Below are 22,015 nucleotides of genomic sequence, written 5' to 3' on the forward strand. Positions count from 1 at the left end.
TTAATTTCTGTGCACAATTATGCTTGCAGCTTTTTCATTTTGGAATTGCTGACATAGAACATTACCCTAGTTAACAATATAAACCAATTGTGTATTTTTTTTTCAGACCTACATCCCCTGCTGTCTAATTTTCCATTGCAGTAAGACACACATTTCATCCATCTATTCCACCAGCATTTAGACACTGCATTGCTTCAAGCACAGCAAAGGTGAATTAGCAACTGCAGGTCATTGTATGGTGTGAACAGTGAGTTGTTTCACCATGCAGCCTTCAGAGAGACAAGTTCTGCTAGTAGCTGTACAAGTACTGTATACTGCAGTTCATAGTACAGTTACTGCTCTGCTAAAAAGCTGTCTTTCATCAACAAGCAGACAAGCTTGAATTTATCAATTATTGTCTTTAAAATGTGGAAAGGGAATGAAATCTTGAAATCAGAGGACAGAGTTGAACAAACATTCCAGAAGGAGGTATGATCAATCAAAACTGAAATTGAAAAATTCAGAAAATTTGAAATTGAGTGACTACAAACAATTGTACTGAGATGAAATTTGGTGTAGGGAAATAGACCAAAACTTGCTAAAATTATTCCCTTTGAAATACCTAAAATCAGGAAAGAAAGGGGAAAAAAATGAAGAGAAACAGAAGAACTGAAATTGCAGGAAAAGAAACCAATACAACCCCATGGGACATGTGCTGCCTCCTCATAATAGAATATAAGCAGGCTGTTCCTATTTACTGGTAGATATTGGATAGTAAATTAGAAGTACGTCTTTCAAGCAATTCCCAGGTATGCTAGTCTTTCTTGCAGCTCAGAACTGTTGCAAGTCAACGGAAGTCTCTACTTCCTCCCATACCTCCCCCCCTTAAGAGTGCTTTGGGAATCTGAGGCTGTGGCATGAGAGAAAATACAATTTAAATTGCTTCAAAATGAAATTGCATTTGCAGTAGGTTAAATCATTTCATCTACTGAACTAGTTATTTGCTAGGCATCTGCTACCAGTACTTAACTAGAAAGTTTTAAGTTATTTTACTTTGTTCCTTTATCATTCTCCCATGGTCTTTCAAAGAAGAAATGGACACAGTTCATAGTCTGCATTTAGATGATTATGCAGGGATCAAAATCAGAGTGTTAAAGATCACAATATTCCTCTCCTCCCAACCACACCTATTCTTTTTTTAACACTGGGATTTCTGTGAAATAAAAATAGATTAGGAACTTCCTAGTTGCATAGTAGCAACTAGTTCTGCCAAGTTTTTCAAGGACAGGAAACTAAACAAAGACATTTCTAGAGCAAATAGTTTTAAAACACATTCAGTTATAAAAGTATGTATTTTTTGTGCACAATATATAGTTTAACAATCAAAAGCAGAAACTGTAAACCTTCATTCTTAATAGCATTTAGACATACAAAGATGTACAAGTGTCAATTGCATACCATAGATATGGAAATTAAGCATCTGTTCTATAGACAACAGTAAGACATCCAAGAAGCAAACTGTTTTTGACTAACATAAAGGCACCAACTCCTTCACAGGTTTGGCTCTTGCTGCATCAGAAAATAGTATTGATACTCAGATAACACTCAAGAGTCTCAGAAATTTTGTGTGGTATTCACTGCAATATTACAGCTTTGATATACCAATCACAGCATTTTATCAGACAACATGCTCATTTATTGTTAAGAGATTAAGCAAGCCAAGGAAAAGAACTTGCAACAGCAAGGGAGAAGAACATAATGATGTTTGTCCAAATGCTACAAAGCAGGCTTGCACTGTGTAAGCAGAATAAGGTAACCACTTCAGTCTTCTGTTCCAGGAGACAATCATAATTAAATAACATATACTTTTGCTCTCACAACTAGCAGCAAATATTCCTTAAGTTAATTTGAAATTTTTAAGAAGGAAAAAAGGGCATACAAAGTCCCTATGCAGGTGGCTATTCAAAGTTTACTATACAATGTTCTTAAAAGTACTTCTTTTCCACTTGCATTTTTAAGCATATTATCTTCATTTACTGATTGGGCAGCTAGGAAGCTTTTGAAATTCATTAGCATTCCAACAATTACTAGAAGCTAGAGAGGAGCCAACCTACACTATTCAAGTATCTAGTCCCCTAAAAATGACTATACCGTATTCACATAAGGCAAACTGCCACTGGCCTAGTTTTACATGCAGCTGCCCCATCCTTTGGTCAGTTGTTTGGGGATTTTTTGTTTGGTTGGGTTTTTGTTTAGTGGGTTGTTGTGCGTGTAGTTGTTGGTTTTGGTTCTTTTTATTTTAACTATCAAGTTGTCCTGGGAGCCAACTGAAAATATACTGGATAAGACTGACTGTGTTTATACTAAAAAGAAAATGGAACACTTAACAAACACCGCCCTGCATTTTAGTGGATTAGTGTCATCTCTGACTCTGGGATTCGGTATTAGTGGCTACAGGGCATTTGTGGACTGTCCTTCAAAAAACCACCCCATAATGCTATTACTTTTAATTATTCGTCCAATCAGTTTGGTTTGAACATTTTTGCCATCCAACACTGAGTATCACAGGTTAGTCCAAAGCATAATTTTCAACTTTAAAACAGGCATAATATATTGCTGGGTGGAGTCAAAATAGTCTAAGTCACTTAGAATTTAATTATTATCAAGATTTCAAGAAAATCTTTTTTCTTTTTATATTACAGTAAAACCAAACTATTTTTCTTCACAGGAGAGTGGTTTACTTCACCTGGTAAGGAACTCCTCTATTCTGCAACAGACTAAGAACACTATTTGCAAGAAACTTGGATATGTAGTATTTCCAATTGCCAGTCCCAACATCTGCAATAATAAACCAGTCAGGAATCTATTTAGAACTAGTTTATTTAGAACTAGCATACAGTTCATAAATAGCTACTGCTTCCTCCAGACTTGTGACAAAGAAACTTCACAATAAGCTTCTCTCATTTTGGTGGGTTTTAGAAGCATCCCCAAAGTCACTGCTGAGAGCAAACTCTGCACCAGATCTCAATCATTATTTTGCACTGGAGAAAGGATAATCTGAACTCCAGTGAAAACTGGCCAAAAGAGAATAAGATATGGGATGCAAGGAAACTGCATGCTTTTCTACTCAGTTTCTTCCAGTTCAGATGCCTCACTCAAACACTTAAAAGTTAGCTTTTAGATGAGGGGTGTAAAATTTCCATCAAATAAATACCTTAGGGAGATAGTTTTATCTTCTTCTACTTGTGTGCATAGGGCTTAGATCAGATGTGTATATACACACGACAAATACTATCAGAACAATGCAGCATGATTAGTCATGGCCTCCAAACTGATGTCAATTTACAGTAAAGAAATGGAAACCTGTATATCCCTCTGGCTACCATTACCTTAAAGTTCATGTGGTTAGGAAGTGTTTTAAAGCCCTCAACCCACAAGCTGTAAGTAATGGGCCTCTTCAATTCTGTGATCCACAAATTCAACTCCAAACTAATCATGTTGTTTGGATTGTAAAACTATGGTTAGATGCTAGATACAAATCGGACAACATTCACCTAGTCCCTATTTTAGTGAAGACACTCAACTTATGAGGTATTTCAAACAGTGCAAAGTGCCCTCTCCAACTTTCCACAACTGTGAATTCAGGTTACCCTGCTTGTTCAACTTAAATAAAGGACTGAATCTCCAGTGCAGGGGAAAGAAAAAAAAGAAAAAAAAAGAAACTGGGAACATGCAAGAAGATTCTCAAAGCCCTAACACTTTTAGCCCTGAGCAGTTTCAAGAAAGTGAAGGCAGATGAATAGAAGGAAGTTGGCTGCTTTCTTGGAGTCAAGGCCATGTTTACATGAAGCAATGAAAGAAAACTAATCCCTACAGAAGGGGTACTGCTTCATTTGTCCCAGCCCCTCTTATTTCAGAATAGAAGTTTCACAGATCCATGAATATGGTGGCTTGCAGCTGGAGAGACTGCCATTGAACAATGACAGCAGGCTTTAATTTTCAATTAGTTTCTTGGCTCTGATGTTCGCTTGCTCAATTCGGTCCCTGTTTGTATCGGCCTGAAAGAGAGAAATTCACAGGTCATTTGCAGACTGGATGCAAAACAATTTAAAAATTCAAACTGAGTGAACTTCTGAATCACAAGGTATCATCACTGTGGTAGAGAGAAGTGGAGCAATCTCTCTATGCTGGAAGTAATTTTTTTCCCCTAGACAGTATATGCTGTCAATTTTGACAGAAATAACCAAGATAAAAATGTTTTACTCTTTAGCTGGCTTTCAAAACACAGCAGCTTGCCTCAGCTGGTCAGTAAGCATGTTAACAAAACAAGGAAATAAAAATTCTCTCCCAGTGTTTAGACATCTCATGAACCTCTACAGAGCAACAAGATTGTTCTGAACTAGAAGTAATAGTCAAAACTAGGCCTACAGGCATGAAGTAAGATTTATTTTGCTTAGTGCAAATCCATAGTTTTTATTCACATCTTCTCCAATGTACTAGTGCTGTAACAATATGGTATTTTTAAAACATGCATTAGATTTTAGTATTGTTTAAAGCAGAAAAAGTCAGGTCACGGTATTTAGGTTGAACAAATGTCAAAATACAGTTTTACTGAAAGGTATGATAAGGAGTTTGTAAGTAATTCCCCAATTATGCAGTGTGCTGTGGGCAATGTGCAGGAAGTGTAATATGCACAAAACCAGCCTCTGCCCTCACCTTTAGGAGTGGAACTCCTAAAGAAGTTCAACCTGTGCCAAGTATTAGCTATTTCACACCCATGTCTTGAAATGGGCTGGGCAGAGCACACTTGCATTTCAAGTCCTTCCCTCCCACTCCCTTCCTTCCCCTTTTGGGTCAAAGGGAGGGGAGGGACAGAAACCTGCTACGGAAAAGGGAGACTCTAATCTGTTAACAACACTTTGGAAACACTAATCTAGTTACTAGATCATCTTCTAAGAAAAAGCCAGTAATGTAAGTTTCATTATGGGTTTCTTCAGACTAGGAGTTTTGCATAATACTACCAAAAGTCACCCAGTCAAGACTATTTCCCAGGTGACTCAGAATTCTTAAAAAATAGAAGAATCAATTATAGTCTGAAGTTAAGCTTAGTACTGCTCTTTGTTTCTTTACATGATATTGTTTAGAGATTCACAGACAACATTTGGTTTGGTTTCCATACTGTTCACTATATTTAAGAAGTTATCTGCATAGAAGGATTAATTTAAATATCCTGAGGCAAGTTGCCAGTCTCAAAGCCAGGAACTGAACTTTCATTTTTATTGTGGTCTGCAAAGCAATTCTAACTTGTATACACCATATTTTAATAATTAGTAAGACTTGATCAACAAGATTTATTCAAATCTCTAAACCAAAAGAGCATCAGGCCAAAAGAGATGCTTGCATTTACTAGAAACACTATCATTAAAAACAGTAATTCCCAGTTGCAGTTTATTTGACCAGGCAGTTTTCAGTCTTCTTTGTAAGTTATAAGAATTTCACACCTCATTTTAAACTCCAAGAAATTTTCTAGTATACTTCAAACTATCTGACTTTTTTAACATGGTAATCAGATGTGCAGTTTCAGGGAACAGTTAAGGCATCCTCCATATAATCATGTTGATTTGCATTATCAATACTAAATTACTAGGCAAAATTGAGCTGCTGACACAGGTGTAACCAGCATTTTTGTCAAACCAGAGGAATTCTGTTCCTCTTGCTTTTAATCCTACTGCAACATTTGAGTGAGATTTTTAAAATCCCATTTTGTCTTAATACTATAATTTTACAGTAATCAGTGTTCACTTATACTTTTTGAAATCTTTAATATATGCTATTCATTAAAGGTTTTTCTTTCCTCAACCAGGATGCCTATAAGATAACTTCTACTCATTTCAGAATATGGATATTTCTAAAATAGACTTAGCATTCTCATTAAGCTGCCCTTTGAAAGAAACCTCTCCAAAACATACTTATGTTTGGTTAATTTGTTTGGAGAAGCTGACACTTAAGTAATAAAATTATATAGAAAAAAAGGAAGTTACAGTAACTAACTTAATTTGCAGACCATTTCACCATGCACCTACAAACTCGATTATTCCAAACTCTCCCCAGATCCAATATTAATTTGTCCACAGGAATTAGGGCAATGAATAACTTGTGTTTTACTTTACACTCATTATAGTGACTTTCTAGAAATTCCAGAAAACCCTTGCTATTGTTAAAAATACCTATTCCCTACAAGAAAAAAGTTTCCTGCAAGCAACAATCCCCCAGGTAGACCTCCAGTAAATTTCTATACTTTTGATCCCATGAAGTTTATTAATTTTCAGAGTAAGCAGTGGATCTGTGCTGTATATTTAGGTTCCCTAACACTCAAGCATTTGAATTCTAAGCTATATACCCTATATGTATCAAGGTGTATCTCTTGTTCAATCACTGCAACCAAGAGGATGGCATAACCTTACCACATATTTGCTGCAAATACAGTGAGCACATTCCTAATAACCTCAGAGATACAACCTTTGAATTCAGAGCAGAGTACACCTTTGACATTTACCTTTATATTTATCCGGTCTATTTGCTTATTCTGGGCATCAATCTCATTGCCCATATCCAAAGCCATGTTTTTCAAATTCCCAAGAATGTTTCCAACTTGAGTAAGATTTTCATCCATTTCATCTTCTCTGGCATCATTGGTTATCCTGTTCAAATAATTAAGACCATGTTTCAAGAATCAAGAACTTGCTTTTATCTAGCATAGATTTACTCTAGTAGAACTTGACTGTTGCACTATGCATTCAAAGGTATGTTTTTCCCCTTTTAAAACTCCCTGTATTTCAAGCAAGAATTCACCAAAAAAAGTACTAAGCTAGCCACTACTACAAAAATAGCCTTAAAAATTAAAATAGTTCCCTGAAGTTTAAGATGCGAGTTTCTCTCAAATATACTTTATGACAGTAATAGACCTCAATATTTTTAAATCCCCTCAATAACCAAATACTAAGCCTTATAGTTCTCACATCCAGCAACAGACTGACCATACCACCACTACATAAAAAAAAAGTAGTGTAGGATGAGCACTACAATACTTAAAGTGTAGGTGTCTGCCATCTCCTAAGACACAATGATTCCTCCAGACAATAGTAAAATTTTCTATTTAGCAACTTGAGCTAAAATGCATCTGAAAGAAGCCAACAACTAGTAACAGGATTTGTGCATTTGAGATTGAGGAATATGAACTAGCAAACCTTGTAATATATCCACCGCTTGGTCTTCCAGAAGTCTGAGGCTGCTGCTGATTTATGCTTCTTGGTTGCATGGATATCACATGATCTGCTGAGTTCTCAGTTCCATCTCCCCAGGTTGCTCTGTATGCTTTGCTGGCCTCAAAGTTCTTTGTTCTATACCATAAAAATAAAAAATCTGAACCACTACATCAGAAATACGGCTTCCTGACTGAAATTCAGTATTAATCCAGAGTTTTCAGAAGCATTTGTCTTGTGCCCAAAAGAGATTAAATTTGGTACAGCTAAAACTTTGTCTGTATAATACAAGTTTTTGTATCTTGATAGTACAAACATAACTGAGTTACTCTAAGGGCAGTAATTACTTTGGTCTTAAGCTTTAATAAAAGAACAGTAATTGCGTAAAGCAATACTTGATCAGAGGAAAGAAGCTTATGACAGTCACAGGAAAGCTTACCCTGTCATAAAATACTTGCACTTATAACAGGAGTTATTCTAAAGACAAGACTAGTAACCTTTCAGCAAGAAAGGATGAATGCAAAAACTCCCTCAAACCTATACTATGCAAGAAAATCATTAATTGCTACTATTTTTTTATCAAACATTAAAAAATTACTTGGCAACAGAAGTTAATATTTCTCATGTTAACTTTGATTATGAACAAACAGTAATCATGTTTAAGTAGCTCTTTCATTCTGCAATTTAATTGTACTAATTCCATTAAACCAATAAACCAACTCACCATTATACTTTTTCCATGTAATTCATAGGAGAAAAAAAATTAAGAAAGCATACTGACACAAAGCAATCTCAAGAATCACAGAGCCACAAAAGCATCAGGGGAAGAAGACCTAACAGGTTCTCATGAATCCTGATGAACTTATTTTGAGAATATTTTCATGTTCATCTTGTTTTATGGCATTTTCAGGTTTAAGCTAGATAATCCAGACACTGCCATTTTTCTGCTTCTTTAGACACCTGTGAAGGGAAATCTGTAGTGTCTCAATACATCTAACTTTGCAAGTTAGTCAAACAAGCAGTCAATTTCTAGAGATATGGTAACTTTCAGTAACCTGGATGTTATACATTTGAAGAGTTGTGAAATCAGCTGTAATGAACAAATATTCCCCTTCATTCTACCGCTGTTTATGTATTCAAGATGGGAAATTACTTCCTGTAGGATCTGACCTATGAGACATAATCTAGAATAAATACATTGAGAGAAAAAAAATAGAATAATTTCGCCATTCATAATGGAAATATCGTACCCAAAGTACCCAGAAGAAACCTAAACTAGTCAATTCTAGCTTCTTGCACACACATGGGCCTAAAGATCTCTAAGTCTACTGTAACTAGATTGAGAGTTATTTTTAATCTCATTTATACTAAAGCCATAACCAGAAGAGATCTTTGTATGATTTGCTTCTGGAGGATCAAAGTTTTAGGTGCCAGAGGCAACTGTGGGGACTTTATTAATAAAAAAGAAGTGGCCTGAAGACTAGTTGCACCTGTGAAGTAGACAGCCAGAAAGAATTATTGTTCAAAGTATGCACAGTTAAGAAGAAAAGTTCTCATCAGCTGCTTTTAAGAGCTGTTTTTGAAATTACTATACATTCACATTTCTCAGGTTTCATTTCTGCAAAATTAAGGCAATTTACACAACCTGTCAAACCAGCAATGGCTCAAGCAGCTGCTCACCACTTCTACAGCTAATAATACTCTGTAGCAATGGATGTTTTCTATTCATGTCAGTATTAAAAAACATCACAATCACAAGGAAAATCACATGCAGACAGACATCATGCACATGCAAGCACAAATGCAAGAAACATCACTTCAGACAGCTGGTTAAATATGCGTCTGCACTACTAACACTGACCTTGTCCTAAAATCCACTTTCACCAGTTTAAATGAATACAGCTTCTTATCCTAGTCTTCATTTTTAGAAAGCAAGCATCAGTGTTAGGAGAGAATGGAGAAGAAAGTAGTAAAGATCAACAAAAAGGTAAATTGTTAATAGTACATAGATTGCATAACAAAACTGCCAGTATTTTTGGTTTTGACAAAGCTTTTATAAATAATTTAAACCTAGGAGAAATTAAAAAAACCCCAATAACTCAGCAAGTGTTCTGATTTAGCTTATTTAGCTTTATGCTTTTATGAAAAATATGAAAAGCTGTGGAGGTAACTGGTTGACAAATAAATCTGGCACTGAAAAAAAGGTTGGTGTACCAATAGATATATGAAATATGAGATATATTCTTTGCTGCCCTCTACTTACCCATTTATTTCTGTACATTACTGTCCAATTTGGTACACAACTTTCTGTTCTCATTATCTGTGTACTGGGGAGTGCCACAGGAGCTCACAAATTCTGAGCTTGCTCAGTGTCAATAAGATGCTTAGCTTTAGTGAAATAAGACTATCAACTACAGAAAACAGAGACTGAGTGTATGAAAATACTTTAAGTCCACCAGCTTGAGGCAACTAATATAGAGCAGTAAGCACACCTACCCAGAAGTCAGGACAGCTGCATTTTCAGAGACTAAGGCACTAAGATTTTCAGCCTTAGAAGTCACATTCAAATCTATCCTAAATGACCCTTAAAGTACTATTCTGTTGGCTTAGTAGACTCAGCTACTCCAAGGAATTTTTACCAAAACTTCTGCTACTTCTCCCTTGAATAATTGATTTTCTCATGCCAAAGAGCAAAAAACAACAAATGCACCCACTAGTCACTTCAGTCACCAGGCTCAATTTACACTTCTTTTGTTTGGATGGGCTATGATCACATGCAATTAACACAAACAATTTGATACTTTACTGCTTAAAGCTAAAGCTAGGACACCATCAAAAATAATTTTGACATTGTTCAGGCTGTTTATTTGTTTAAAAGTAAAAATCAAGTGCCATACTAAAGATTAGATTTCTCAGCTGTCTTAGATATGGCAGCCATAACACTGATGTTATAAAGGTACTGTGAAGCAGGTCTGCAAGAATTTATGTAATTACTAGTGAAAAGATTAAAGCTTTAACACCACTGTCTGCTCTGTTCTCCTATTCTCACCTTCCCTAAAGCATGAATAAGTTGTCTTGCTTTTAAATTAGTACAAAAGTATTGTGAAAAAATGACTTTTGGAATCAAATTTCTAACACACAGACACTTACATATAGCTATTTGCAGTCCAATTTGGTCTCATTTGCATGGACATTGATAGTCTGCTACTAAATAGAAGCCTTAAAGAGATTTGGACACAACTGTGCAGGATGCAATATTTATAGTAAAAGGGCATGATCTATGGTTAGATACAAGTAGGCTTCAGTTACTCTCATAGAATTTTAAAAGAAATGTAGCTCTGCAAACCAGAGCAATCAACTTTGGTAGAGATTCAGCATTTCTTAATTAGCTCTTTTATTAGTTAATATTTCCTGGTACAGTAGAGATTGGGAATAGTCTAGACTCCAGGCCCAAGTACCAATATAACTGACCTGTTACAAGGACAGACACAGAGCCCACAACATTTGTTGAGCTCTGTCAGTGTCTTCTCAGCTTCTCTCATGTCCTTATTTATCTGGTCCATGCCTTCTTCTATACGATTTAGTTGTTCTAGAAGAGAAACAAGTAACCTGACTAAACATGGATTAGGGAAGGTGGGGAAAATTAACATTTCTTTATAGCAGGAACAAATTTCACTTCTATCTTTATATGAAGACTTGACTTTTTTCTTTCTGCCTTCTAGGATTTTTTTAAAGAAAGATATTCAAGGAGATGTTTTGGTTACTATTTTGCAAATATCTTCCCCATCTTCAGAGCAGCATTTCTGTTGCTATTAGAATAAATGCAGCTAGTTACATTCATACCATAGTGGAAAAAAAGCAGCTTCTGTAGCAGAGCTGTATTACATTGTAACTATAATTACCTCTTAACTACTTTAAAACCTCTTTTAAATACTATACTTTCAAATATGCCTTTCATTCCAGCAACAACTCTTCTATAACCATTCTTTTCTTACACTTATTACATTCTAATACTGATTTTTAGTGTTAGGGAAGAACTTACCTCCTTGCTCATCCAGCATGGTAATAGTTTTGATGCCAACATCCTGGGACTGTAGAAAGAAATTTAGTTGCAGATATAAAATGAGATTGCAGTGCAAAATCAGAAGGTCTGGATAGTAAATTTGAAATCCAACCAAGTTTATAATAAAACACTGCACTTGAAATAAGTTCTGTAGTAAAGCTATTAGAAGTCTCAAATTACAAGCTGAGTTAGTTAAGGTGCTTATCAGCCTATTTCAATTAGTGTAGTTTTTATTGCATTTTTTGTTAGGTTTTTCTTATATTACAACAAAATGATAAAATTTACTGCAATACTCAGATTGAACTGTGACAATGTCTAGCTAGAAAGTAAACCTAGCCATGCTTCATTTTGAGAACTAGCATTTGGTTCATTTATCCCTACATCCTTCAAAAGGGCTTACAAGGCCTTTAGTCCTGGGAGCCAGAATGAAAGCAAGCAATACAAAGCCTGCAAAACCTTTTCTAAGAATTTAGCAGTGAGGAATACACAACAGCAGAGCTCTCTGCTGGCTCAGTCTTGAATCTAGCATGCAAGTTGTACCCATGCTTTACTGTAAACTGGCAGCATAGAATGAATCAGCAAACTATGACACCAAGAGAAATTATGTTGACTCACGACATGTACTTAACACTTGTGTGTGAAGTATTCATCAGGCCATAGTGATTCAAATGGCTCACTGATAACAGCAGCACCTTCAGCAAGCCAAAACTGTGCAGAGGAGTAGATTCCTCATACTTCACTTTGATAAACCCAAAATTTGTCCCAAATCATGTAAAAGGGTGTTAAGAGTTTTCTTATCAGTTAAAACTGATGAACAGATTGTAAGATGATGTACGTAGAATTACTTCATTGAACAAGAGCAGTCATACTCAACTACCCCATCCAGCTGAGACCTACTGTCCTCAGCAGTGAAACATTTCCACACTGTTCATAGACAAGTGAGCTGAAATACAGATGAAAAATGTCATGAAAGCAAATTTTGCAGCAGCCAAAGACATAACTGACCATCAGAAGACTTTCTACAACTAATCTGTAGCATTTGGAGATCAGATCCTTTTGCTTAAAACAGGCAAAAAGGATATTGATTCTTATGTAATCTGACAGAATGTGAAAATCATGAAGGTTATGTCATTCTAATGCTACTACTGAATTAAAGCTAATGATGAAGTGTGTGTGTCTTGAGAAAGACAAAAGACTGTTTAAAATTACAGTTAACATGCCACTTTTTATACTTAATAAATCCAAAGAATTCAAAAGCTTTTTCTTACCTCAATGGCCAAGCCAAGAATCCTCCTTGTGCTTTCCAAAGACTAGAAAGAGAATTTTAAAATGAGTGCATTAATTACTTATATATACATCAGTATCTGAAAGTCTTCTCTGCCAGTACTATACAAAATGTTCCTCACCTTGTCTATATTTATTACATGCCACAACATGCTCATAGTGGCAGCACATTAATTTTCCTTGGTTTTTAGTCCTTGCTATTATTTTTCGTATCCCATTGGAAAGTCTTATAAAATATAACATATTCAAAAGCATTTTAGTTAAATAAGAAAGACATGAAATATCAATATGATTAACAACGCTGTAGGTAACCAAATTCTATCATACCAGTAACAGGACTGAGTGATCAGCACTCAGTTAAGTAAGTGACTTTAAAATTCATTCTTGTTTTTAGGAATAGTCTTCACTCCAGTATTCACCAGCTAAAGCAAAAATTTAAAACATCAGTTATAACCTTGCAGAATCATTATCCTGTCTTTGTTTTTAAAAGCTATTCTAATCTTGTCAGACAAACACTGTAATCCCAGATGTCTTTCTATAATATTTACCTCATCAGTGACCTGGTTGGCCCTCAGCTGAATTTCTTCAGGTGATAGCTCATCCATGATGAGGAAATACTACTTGTAAGTAATCACGTTAAAGGACACCTTCCCCCTGTAGTAACAGATACCAAGTAAGCATCAGAATTATCCTTTCATCAGTATTTTGAGTTGAAAGAAATTAAAAGAATAATAGCCTATACATTTTATTCTGCATAGTAAAACATCTCATTAGGACTACAAGACACTAAAATAATTATTTAGCTGGTATGACCTAACTGAGGTGCTAAAGGAAATATAGGAAGAATCAGTATATGAAGCAGGTTTTTCCCAATATTTGGCATCCTAAACAGTTTTTAAAAAATTCTAAGGTTAGTTAGGCAAAAAATAGGAAATAAGGTCTTAAAATAATAAACTTCTTCATGCTGGAAAAACACATTAGTTTGCCCAGTAATCTAGAAATAAATTAAGACATTTAAGTTATTAGTATAAGCATTAAGAGTTCTTCCATTTCCATTACAGAATTTCAACAGCCAGAAAAAGGGGAAACATTTTCACAGGTGAAACACTACCTCAAATGACCCCAAGTAATACTCTAGAAATGGTTGTTATTGTATGCTGAATTTCTCAAATGTAAAAGGCTCCACAAAGGTTTTAACTGGTATGTCTGTAACTGTAGCAAACATTTCCTGATCTGCCTTGCCCATAATAAGCACAGGGTCATAACTGAAGTCCCAAAACACCATGGTACACCTTTTGCTAAAAACATAAGATATTTATTTTGCCTAAAATACAAGATGAATTAGCAATCCCATCAATAAGTGTACTCCTATCAGAGACAGGTTTTTCAGAGCCAAGAGTCTGCATTTTTGTTGCAGGAATGATAATAAAGTCAGCACTCCCAGCAATGGAAAAACAGAACTCATAGGCTATAGAAGAATTTAATAAAATAGCATATAAGCTGAGAAATAAGGATATTTTTCCCTCAAAAGTTTTCCCCCTTAATTTTCAACTAATCCTTGATCTTTCACATGAGTAGCTTGCAATTAAGTCCATGTAACTCATGGATATAATTCCAAACATCCTGCTTGACTTGACTCATTTTCCCTCTACAAGATCAGTATTTTAGAATTGTTCCTAGGAGGGTAAATTTATGCAGATTTGTCCAGCTGTTACCCCACAGCTCTTCACAGGATGTGTGCATAACTGATGGTGAACTGAAATCAAGACACCTAAATCCATTACAGCTGAAGTTCTTCAAGATTGAAAGACTATTTCAGCAGGTTTGCTCTTCAGCACCTAGCATAGCCTGAGACTATGGCTCTAGGAGATTTCTCTAAAGTAGATGTCAATGCAAGTTAGTTTTTGATATCATACAAAAAAAAAAAATCAAGAAATTCTCACAGAAGGCCTCAAAATAACTATTTTCAGTAGTCCAATTTCAGTGTATTATCAGTGAATTATCTTTTCATTCACAGGCCCAAGCTCCTTTCATAAGGTTTATCTGAGACAGTCCCAGCTTTGTATTTGGGAATGCCCTTCAAGCTAATTTGCACACCTAAGTACCAGTAAACCTGGGACAGGAAGGAAAGTACCTATTTTCACTGAATTAGATTAAGCAACATCTCTGGGCAACCTGTTCTGGTGCTCAGTCACCTGCACAGTAAAGAAGTTTTTTCAGGTGGAAGTTCCTGTGCACCAGTTTCTGCCCTTTGCCTCTTGTCCTGTTGCTTGACATCACTGCACAGAGCCTGGGTTCCGACCTCTGGCACCCTCCCTTGAGACACTGATAGACACTGATGAGGTCTCCTCTCAGTTCTCTTCTCAAGGCTGAGCAGGCCCAGCCTCCTCAGCCTTTCCTCATAAGAGATGCTCCAAGTCTCTTAATTATCTTTGTAGCCCTTTGCTGGCCCCACCCCAGGAGCTCCATGTCTCTCTTGTACTGAGGAGCCCAGAACTGGACACAGCACTGCACATATGCCCTCACCAGGGCTGAGCAGAGGGGCAGGATCACCTCCCTGGCCCTGCTGGCAGTGCTCCTCCTGATGAACTCCAGGTTCCCACAGGCCTTCTCGGCCACAAGGGCAGCAAGGGCTCTGTTGTCCACTGGAACCCCCGTGTCCCTCCTGGCAGAGCTGCTCTCCAGCAGCCAGCCCCAGCCTGTGCTGGTGCCTGGGGTTGTTCTTCCCAGGTGCAGGACCCTGCATTTGCCCTGGCTGGATTTCAGACAGCTCTTCCCTGCCCATCTCTCCAGCCTGTCGAGGGCCTTCTCAAGGGCTGCACAGCCCTCCGGGGTACCAGCCACTCCTCCCAGCTTTGTGTCACCAGCAAACCAGTTCCAACAGCTGACAGACAGGCTTTGTGTTCTCCTAGCTTGCTCACATCTTCCCAAGTAGCTCCAGTGTCAGCCAGCAAAAAGTTCTATAGAAATGCACAGCATTCCACTCACTTTTGCCCTAAATTAGTAGTATTTGGTATTGAAACTTATAAACTGACCCACCAATAAAGAAATACAGCTTCAAGATACAGAGGAAAAACCCTTCCAACACAGCAGGGAAAAAAGATTACTTCCAGGATTCTTCAAAGCTGAGTTATGCATGTGCTTATCTTCTGATGCTCATATTTGGACACCTGTAGTGCTTTGCCTCTTGAGATGAAACCATAATTTAAAGTGATGGCTCATAATTGTGGGGATAAATTACCTGTGTGAGTAAAACCATTCAGAACACTTAGTTAAGAGAAATATTCTGACAACCTTTCCTCAAAGATAAAGGGTTCAGCTATTTGCTGAATTTTTCTGATAATTTCCTGAGGTCTTATGTCACTGAAAAGTGACGGAACATTTTTTTCTTTTTTTCTCTAGATTTCCCAGCAAGTTTACCCACCTCCACTTTTCAGACATTGCCATAAGAGTATGTAAAGAAAGACATATTAAGATTTTCTTATTAAGGCAGGCATAAGAAAGCATGCTCTTCAAATTAGTGATTGTAATATCTGTTTTAAGTTGAATATCCAGGCCAAATGCATTAGACTCAAAAAAACCATAGTTTTATTCCTGCTAGTTTGCAGCACTGCTTTTATAAGCACAGACACAACCTACACAGTAGCTCTGCAGAGGCAATTAGTGCCATAAGGCAGAATAGGAAAACACATTTGCTAGGGAATAAAAACTTCCCACCACACAGCAGCTTAAAAACATTAAAAAAAAGCACACAACACTAATTTAAAACAAACAAAACATTTCCAAAATAGGCTGTTTCCGAAGATGTAAATACACACACAATAGCTGCAGGCCTAATTGGAATAGCTGAACATAGCAGGTACCGTTAATGAAAGATACCTCAAAAGAAATTTTAACAGTCCAGATGAGGCCATTTTTATTGAAATAACTCAGCTGTTCCAACAGAACACAGTATACATACATACCAAAAAGATACTTGTTCACCCATCTTTCTGCCTAAGAATCATAAAGATCCTACAAAGTAGATCCTTTGAGGTATCTAGCTTCAGTGTTAATGGTATATGACAAAATTACTTATAAGGCACTAAGATTACTCAATATAAGTCAAAATATACAGACAGAAAAACTTGATATGGCTATGATAACATTTGTTAGATAACATTTGTTAAGGCAAGCATTTATTTTAACACTGATGCTCAATGTCTATTTTCTTTGCCTTCCCTCTCCTACCATTTAAGAAATCCTAGCCACAAAACAGCCAAAGTAAAAAATAAAGAAGACAGCAGCCTACAAAGATATTTCATAATTATAACAATATTCTGCTATTTTTAATTTTCTTTCTAGAGGGGCAAGCTTTAAACAAGAATCTAATGCATCTTAAGACAAAGCAGTACTCCTTTAAGGAAGGCTGTGATGTCAGCTTTGTTTACTTTCTTTTATCAGTTTTCTGCAGTATTTGCTCAGTTCAACTCCCCTTCTGTCCCTTTCATAGGAAGGCCTGATACCTGCAGAGTATACAAAATTAAACTTGCTACAAAAATATACTTTCTTGAGGTAACTGGGCTCATTATACTTTTCTGCTAGAAAACAGATTACAACACATTCGTTACTTTAACTATCACTGCCTTATAAAAAGGAAGGCCATTGAGAAACCAGAGCAGCAAGGAAATAAACACAAATTTTTAATGCCATACTTTATTTGGGAGATTGTGCAAAATAGAAAGAGTTCTTTGAAACTCCAATTCCAACCTAAAGCTTTACATCTCTTCACAAGATTACTTATGTTGGGCTAAGCTATCCCACAAGTTCATCACTATAATACATAACTACGACATTGCTGCCCAAGCCAGTTGAGGATGGATTAAGCTTAAGTTACTTCTATCTCCTGGAAAAGAGGAAACAAACTTATGTCTGCACAGCCTTTTTTCCACTTACTATGCATTTAGTCATGGCTCCAAAAACCCTGAAAGCCTTTCAATTTACTCTCCTATGTGAAGCTGTTAGGTTGGAGAGGACTGAAAAGACAAAGCAAAGGTTATTGCAAAATAACGAGGGACGCAACAAGCACTTTTGGGGTAATTTTATAATGATCCATTCAAAGCATCACTGGCTTAGAGATCTTGATTTTGTTAATCAACACTCACAGAGCAGCTGAAGCATTTTAGTGGGTTCTTTGTCCAACTTGAAAAAGCTGGAAGGTGACAGACTGATGTGAGCTATGGCTAGGTCTCTATTAGCAGAAGGGTGATCCCGTGAGCCTACAGTGCAAATTTTGGCTTGGGAAAAGCATTGCTCACACTGCCACATTTGCAGTGGATCAGTCCCAAGCACTGAGTTCTGTCCCAACCCCAGCTACTGAACTGGGAGCTAACATCTGCCAAGGCAGATCTTTCATAGAGTGAGAGGAGCAAATTCAGTGTTAGGAACACCCATGGTGAGCTGACTGACTATGTCCCCAGGTTTAAATACCAGCTTGTGATCAGAAGGCTACTGAAGTATCACTTCATGCAACAGCAGTTCAGTGGCTGGCTGGTTTCCTGACAATAGGCATATTAAAAAGTTGGGGGGTAATAAAACATTTGAATGGAAAGGCCCTCGAGATTAAAGTATTGCTGTATGCAGCCAGCAACATTATAATCATCTCTGCCACCCACCTTCCCAAAGCACACTGTAAAAAATTAACATGAAACCTTTTTTTGTGGTCTCTCTCACTGGCCTAAAATACTCTACTGCACCACTAATGGTTTTTCTTGCAAGTGTTTTCATTTTCATTCAGAATTACTTGCCAACTATTTATACCAACACACTCAGTTTCCAATGCAAACAAAGTTCAAAAGCCATTACAACACTGACTTTGCACAGAATTTTCAAGTTTTCTTCAATACCAATAATCTTCTGGGACTTTTATATAAAAAGGCACATTTATATATATATAAGGCACTTCCATGGTAATGAAAGCTCTAGTAGGCAAGTTACATGACCTAAATATACTCTTCTTCAGCATTTAGCTGAGAAGCAATTCTAATGCTTATTTTCTCTAAGAAAAAAGAAAACTTAATTCCTTGCTTTATGACAGTCACAGCACATTAAGGCTGTGCTGTCCAAAGTACTCAAAACCCTTACTGATATTTATAAATTTAAGTTAACTGCAGGGTGCCACAAGGCCTGATAAAGTGCTTGTTCAACTCCAATTACACTATCCACATTTGGACAGGGAAAGGCTAACAAAAGTGACAAGTTTCCTAAAGCCAGACAGGTCTACTTGCACCAGATCAATATTGTTTTGATTGCTGGCACTTTCACAAACCCACCCTGAATAAGATTTTTGTTCTGCATCTCTGGCTAACAAGCAGTAGTTTTGTACCTCTGACAGGCTGAATACCTTTCAGAATTTTCAATGCAATTCAGAAATGGCTATATCAATTACATTTGCTACAGACTATAAATTACTTCCTTACCATCTGAAGGTCCTCTGTTTGCACCTATCCCTTTGCCTGTGAAGTTATGCTTTTAATCAATATCACAAACTTCCTCCTTCACTGATAACTTGTAAACTGGGGGAGAAGGAAACAGCCTATCCAGTGCATCTACAAGTAGGATTGAGAAATACAGTCTATGCCTTCTTACCACAAAGATAGGAACTAGCTGGTGGCACAACCCAGCTGTTGCAGCAACTGACTGGAAGCCACTATCTCATGAGCTGCATTTTTAGCTGTCAGTAAATTGGTGCAGCCTCAGGTGATTGTGGATGCTCTCAGTTCCTTCTCTTGTAAAGGGAGCTGTTGCCTTCCCCAAAAGATTGAAAAAATAATGAAACAATATTCTTAGATATGTAAATGTCAAGTATTAATTTCCTGTGCATGCTTACAAAGATCAAAATTAGATCGTTACAGAAAACTTAGTTTTTTAAAACCCTTCCTTAACACAAACAACCATCCCACTTGCTAGTTAGCTGAAATTCAGCCCAGCTAATGCAGGCACAAGGTATCGGCACCAGAATGTACTCCTCCAGATGATTATGGCTACAAGAAAAATGAATAAAGCATCTGTGGCCCTGGAGGAAGAGGCCAGGGCCCACGACCAAGACACTACTCGGCGTGCTTCCTGCTTTCCCTTATCAGCTTCCTGAACACACTGCACAAAGGCGATAGCACAAAGAATAGGCGCTACCAATGCCACCTCCTCTGTGCAGTTCAGTTCTACACTCACATCAACAACTCATTTTTGCCCCTGAAAAAGCCTCATGAAACCTCCTCCAGATCAGAATCTGGCCAATAGAAATTCACAGTCAAACTTGGATCCATTTAATGACAGCAAGAGATTCCATTTCTCCTAAAGACACAAACTACTATAGATTCCATTTCTCCTAAAGACACAAACTACTATATAATAACCTACTTCAAAAACTGCAGAGCAGAGGAGGGCAGGCACATAGACTAGCTACTAGACTGCCAGTAAGCAATTAAGTGCTCAATTAGATCAATCAAGCAAGCAATTGATAACAGAAGTGGCTTTTCCTTTGTCCCTAAACAGCTGTTCCCTCTACAGCACAGAATCATGTTTGTTTATGAAGAGGAAGTAAAACAGCACCCTTAGCTCTAAACACTGAGCATCCAGTACCCTTTCTAAGAGAACAAAAAAGAAAAGTTAGGCAAATAGAGAAGTTGCATAAAGAAATTTCCGAAGTTCCTTTAGGTTTACTTAGAGTGTCAAGTCATGTGCTGACTTCACATTAACTGAAACAGAAAGAGAAAAAAGGGAAAAAAAGCGAAAAATAAAGCTGACTCATTAGGAGCTTCCCAGAAGGACCAAGGGCATTGAGACGTACAAGTGAAAGAAGCACAAGAAGCACTTCGATTCTTATTGTTTACTACATTGACACTACAGCATTTTACAGATTAGTCTAAAGGCAGCAGACACAACACATAAGCTTAATAAGAAGCAACAAGAGGTGGGTTTTCTCCTGGACGCTACTAACAGCGCAATTCACGGGCTCTCGCCAAGCAATCAAAAACCACCTGGACACGGCACTGCCGCCCCCGGTATGGGCGAGCCCACGAGGCCTCCCCGCACACAGCTGAGGCGGGGGCTCGGAGGGCCCGGGCCCGGATCCCGGCCGCCCCATTACCCAGCACAGCCGACATAGGACGGCAACCGCACCGGGCCAGGCCCGCCTCGCCCCACAGCGGCCCCCGGCAGCCGCAGGGCGCCAGGCGGCGCGGAGGAGGACGGGACCGGAACGGACAGCCTGACACCTTACCTGGGGCGCCGCAAGCTGCCACAGCCCAACCCGTCACACACCCACCGCCGCTCCCTCGCGCCGGGCCGGGCCGCCCCCTTAAGCTCGCATGTCCCGCCCGTCCCCGCCGCCCCCGGAAGCGGCGCCCGCCCCGCCCCGCCCCGCTCACCGCCGCTCCCAGTGCGGCGGAGGAACGCGCCGCCCGCAGCGCCCTCACACGGCGGCGGGCGGGAACGGCGGCCTGCCCACCCGGCATGGCGGCGCGCGGGGCTGCCCTGCCTGCTGCCCTGCCCCTCGGGTGTCAGTGCCGGCTGGGCAGTGCCCGCGGTCCGCCCGTGCCGACCGCAGCTGCGGCAGCAAACAGTGCAGTCAAGAAGCGGCCTTATTTGTATCGGTGGGGTTTTTCTCCAGTTACTATTCTCTACTAGGACGATGAGTGTCAGTCCCCTTCTGTCACCAGTGGAGAGGAGGGCAGAAAGGGAAAGCTGCTGTTCGCAATCACCGACCTCATCCTTTTCAGCTGAACCGCGCAGCCTTTCCTGAGGTATATTCCTTCTCAGGTGTGGATAAGTTCTTCTCAGAGGTTGGTGTCACATCCCGCACCTGCTGTAGGACTGTAAGCACTGTAAACGCAGCCGGTAGTTTTCACAGCATCAGCTTACGTGGCTCCTAAAGTCCCCTCTTCCAGTGAAACTGCTGCTGAGCTCTCAGAACTCGGTCTTGGTTTCCCTTGTCTCTCTCAGCATCTGGGGGGAGTTTGGCCTCGTGAAAGGTCCCAGTGGAGTAAGGCTTACCGCACACTGCACAGCCCGCGCCCTTCCCCTCCTGCCTTAAGAACTGTCCCTGGAGCACATTTCCCAGGGGCAGCCGCCCTGCCCAGCGTGATGTCCACAGCGTCTCGCTGCTGAGATACCCGCCGTCTGCAGCGTCTGATTTGTAGAGCGGTAACACGTAGCACTAAGCGTGTTTAAAGCGCTGTATTTACACACAACAACAATAACCTCTATTACCATTATCTGCTGGTGAATGCCCCCAGCCGGCCGGTGCTGGTGCCCCCGCCATTAAGTTGGTTCGCCTGTCGGCTGTCCACGGCGGTCGGGACTGCATTTCCCGGCAGGCCCCGCGGGCACGCAGGCGTGCCGCCCAGCGTGCAGCGCGGCCCCTTCCCGCCGGCCCATTGGTGGCCGC

At 38.9% G+C, this 22,015-nt stretch overlaps 1 protein-coding gene across 2 annotated transcripts; it reads right to left on the reverse strand.

Moving 5' to 3' along the window:
• Window positions 1-1,312: 1,312 nt before the first annotated feature.
• On the reverse strand, window positions 1,313-21,472 carry SNAP23 (synaptosome associated protein 23). Of its 2 annotated transcripts, none has more exons than XM_021533515.2 (8): window positions 21,334-21,472; window positions 13,137-13,242; window positions 12,573-12,614; window positions 11,284-11,332; window positions 10,713-10,830; window positions 7,227-7,379; window positions 6,536-6,680; window positions 1,313-4,037 (listed from the first exon to the last, which is right to left on the reverse strand). In XM_021533515.2, exons 2-8 carry the CDS (start codon window positions 13,191-13,193, stop codon window positions 3,972-3,974), a joined length of 630 nt encoding a protein of 209 aa, XP_021389190.1. In that variant the 5' UTR covers window positions 13,194-13,242; window positions 21,334-21,472; the 3' UTR covers window positions 1,313-3,971. The 2 variants fall into 2 exon arrangements, with proteins under 2 accessions (XP_021389190.1, XP_021389189.1); XM_021533514.3 differs by lacking the exon at window positions 21,334-21,472 and adding an exon at window positions 20,849-20,956.
• Window positions 21,473-22,015: the final 543 nt, after the last annotated feature.

Source organism: Lonchura striata, chromosome 6 (genome assembly GCF_046129695.1).
Source record: "Lonchura striata isolate bLonStr1 chromosome 6, bLonStr1.mat, whole genome shotgun sequence".
Lineage (NCBI taxonomy): Eukaryota > Metazoa > Chordata > Aves > Passeriformes > Estrildidae > Lonchura > Lonchura striata.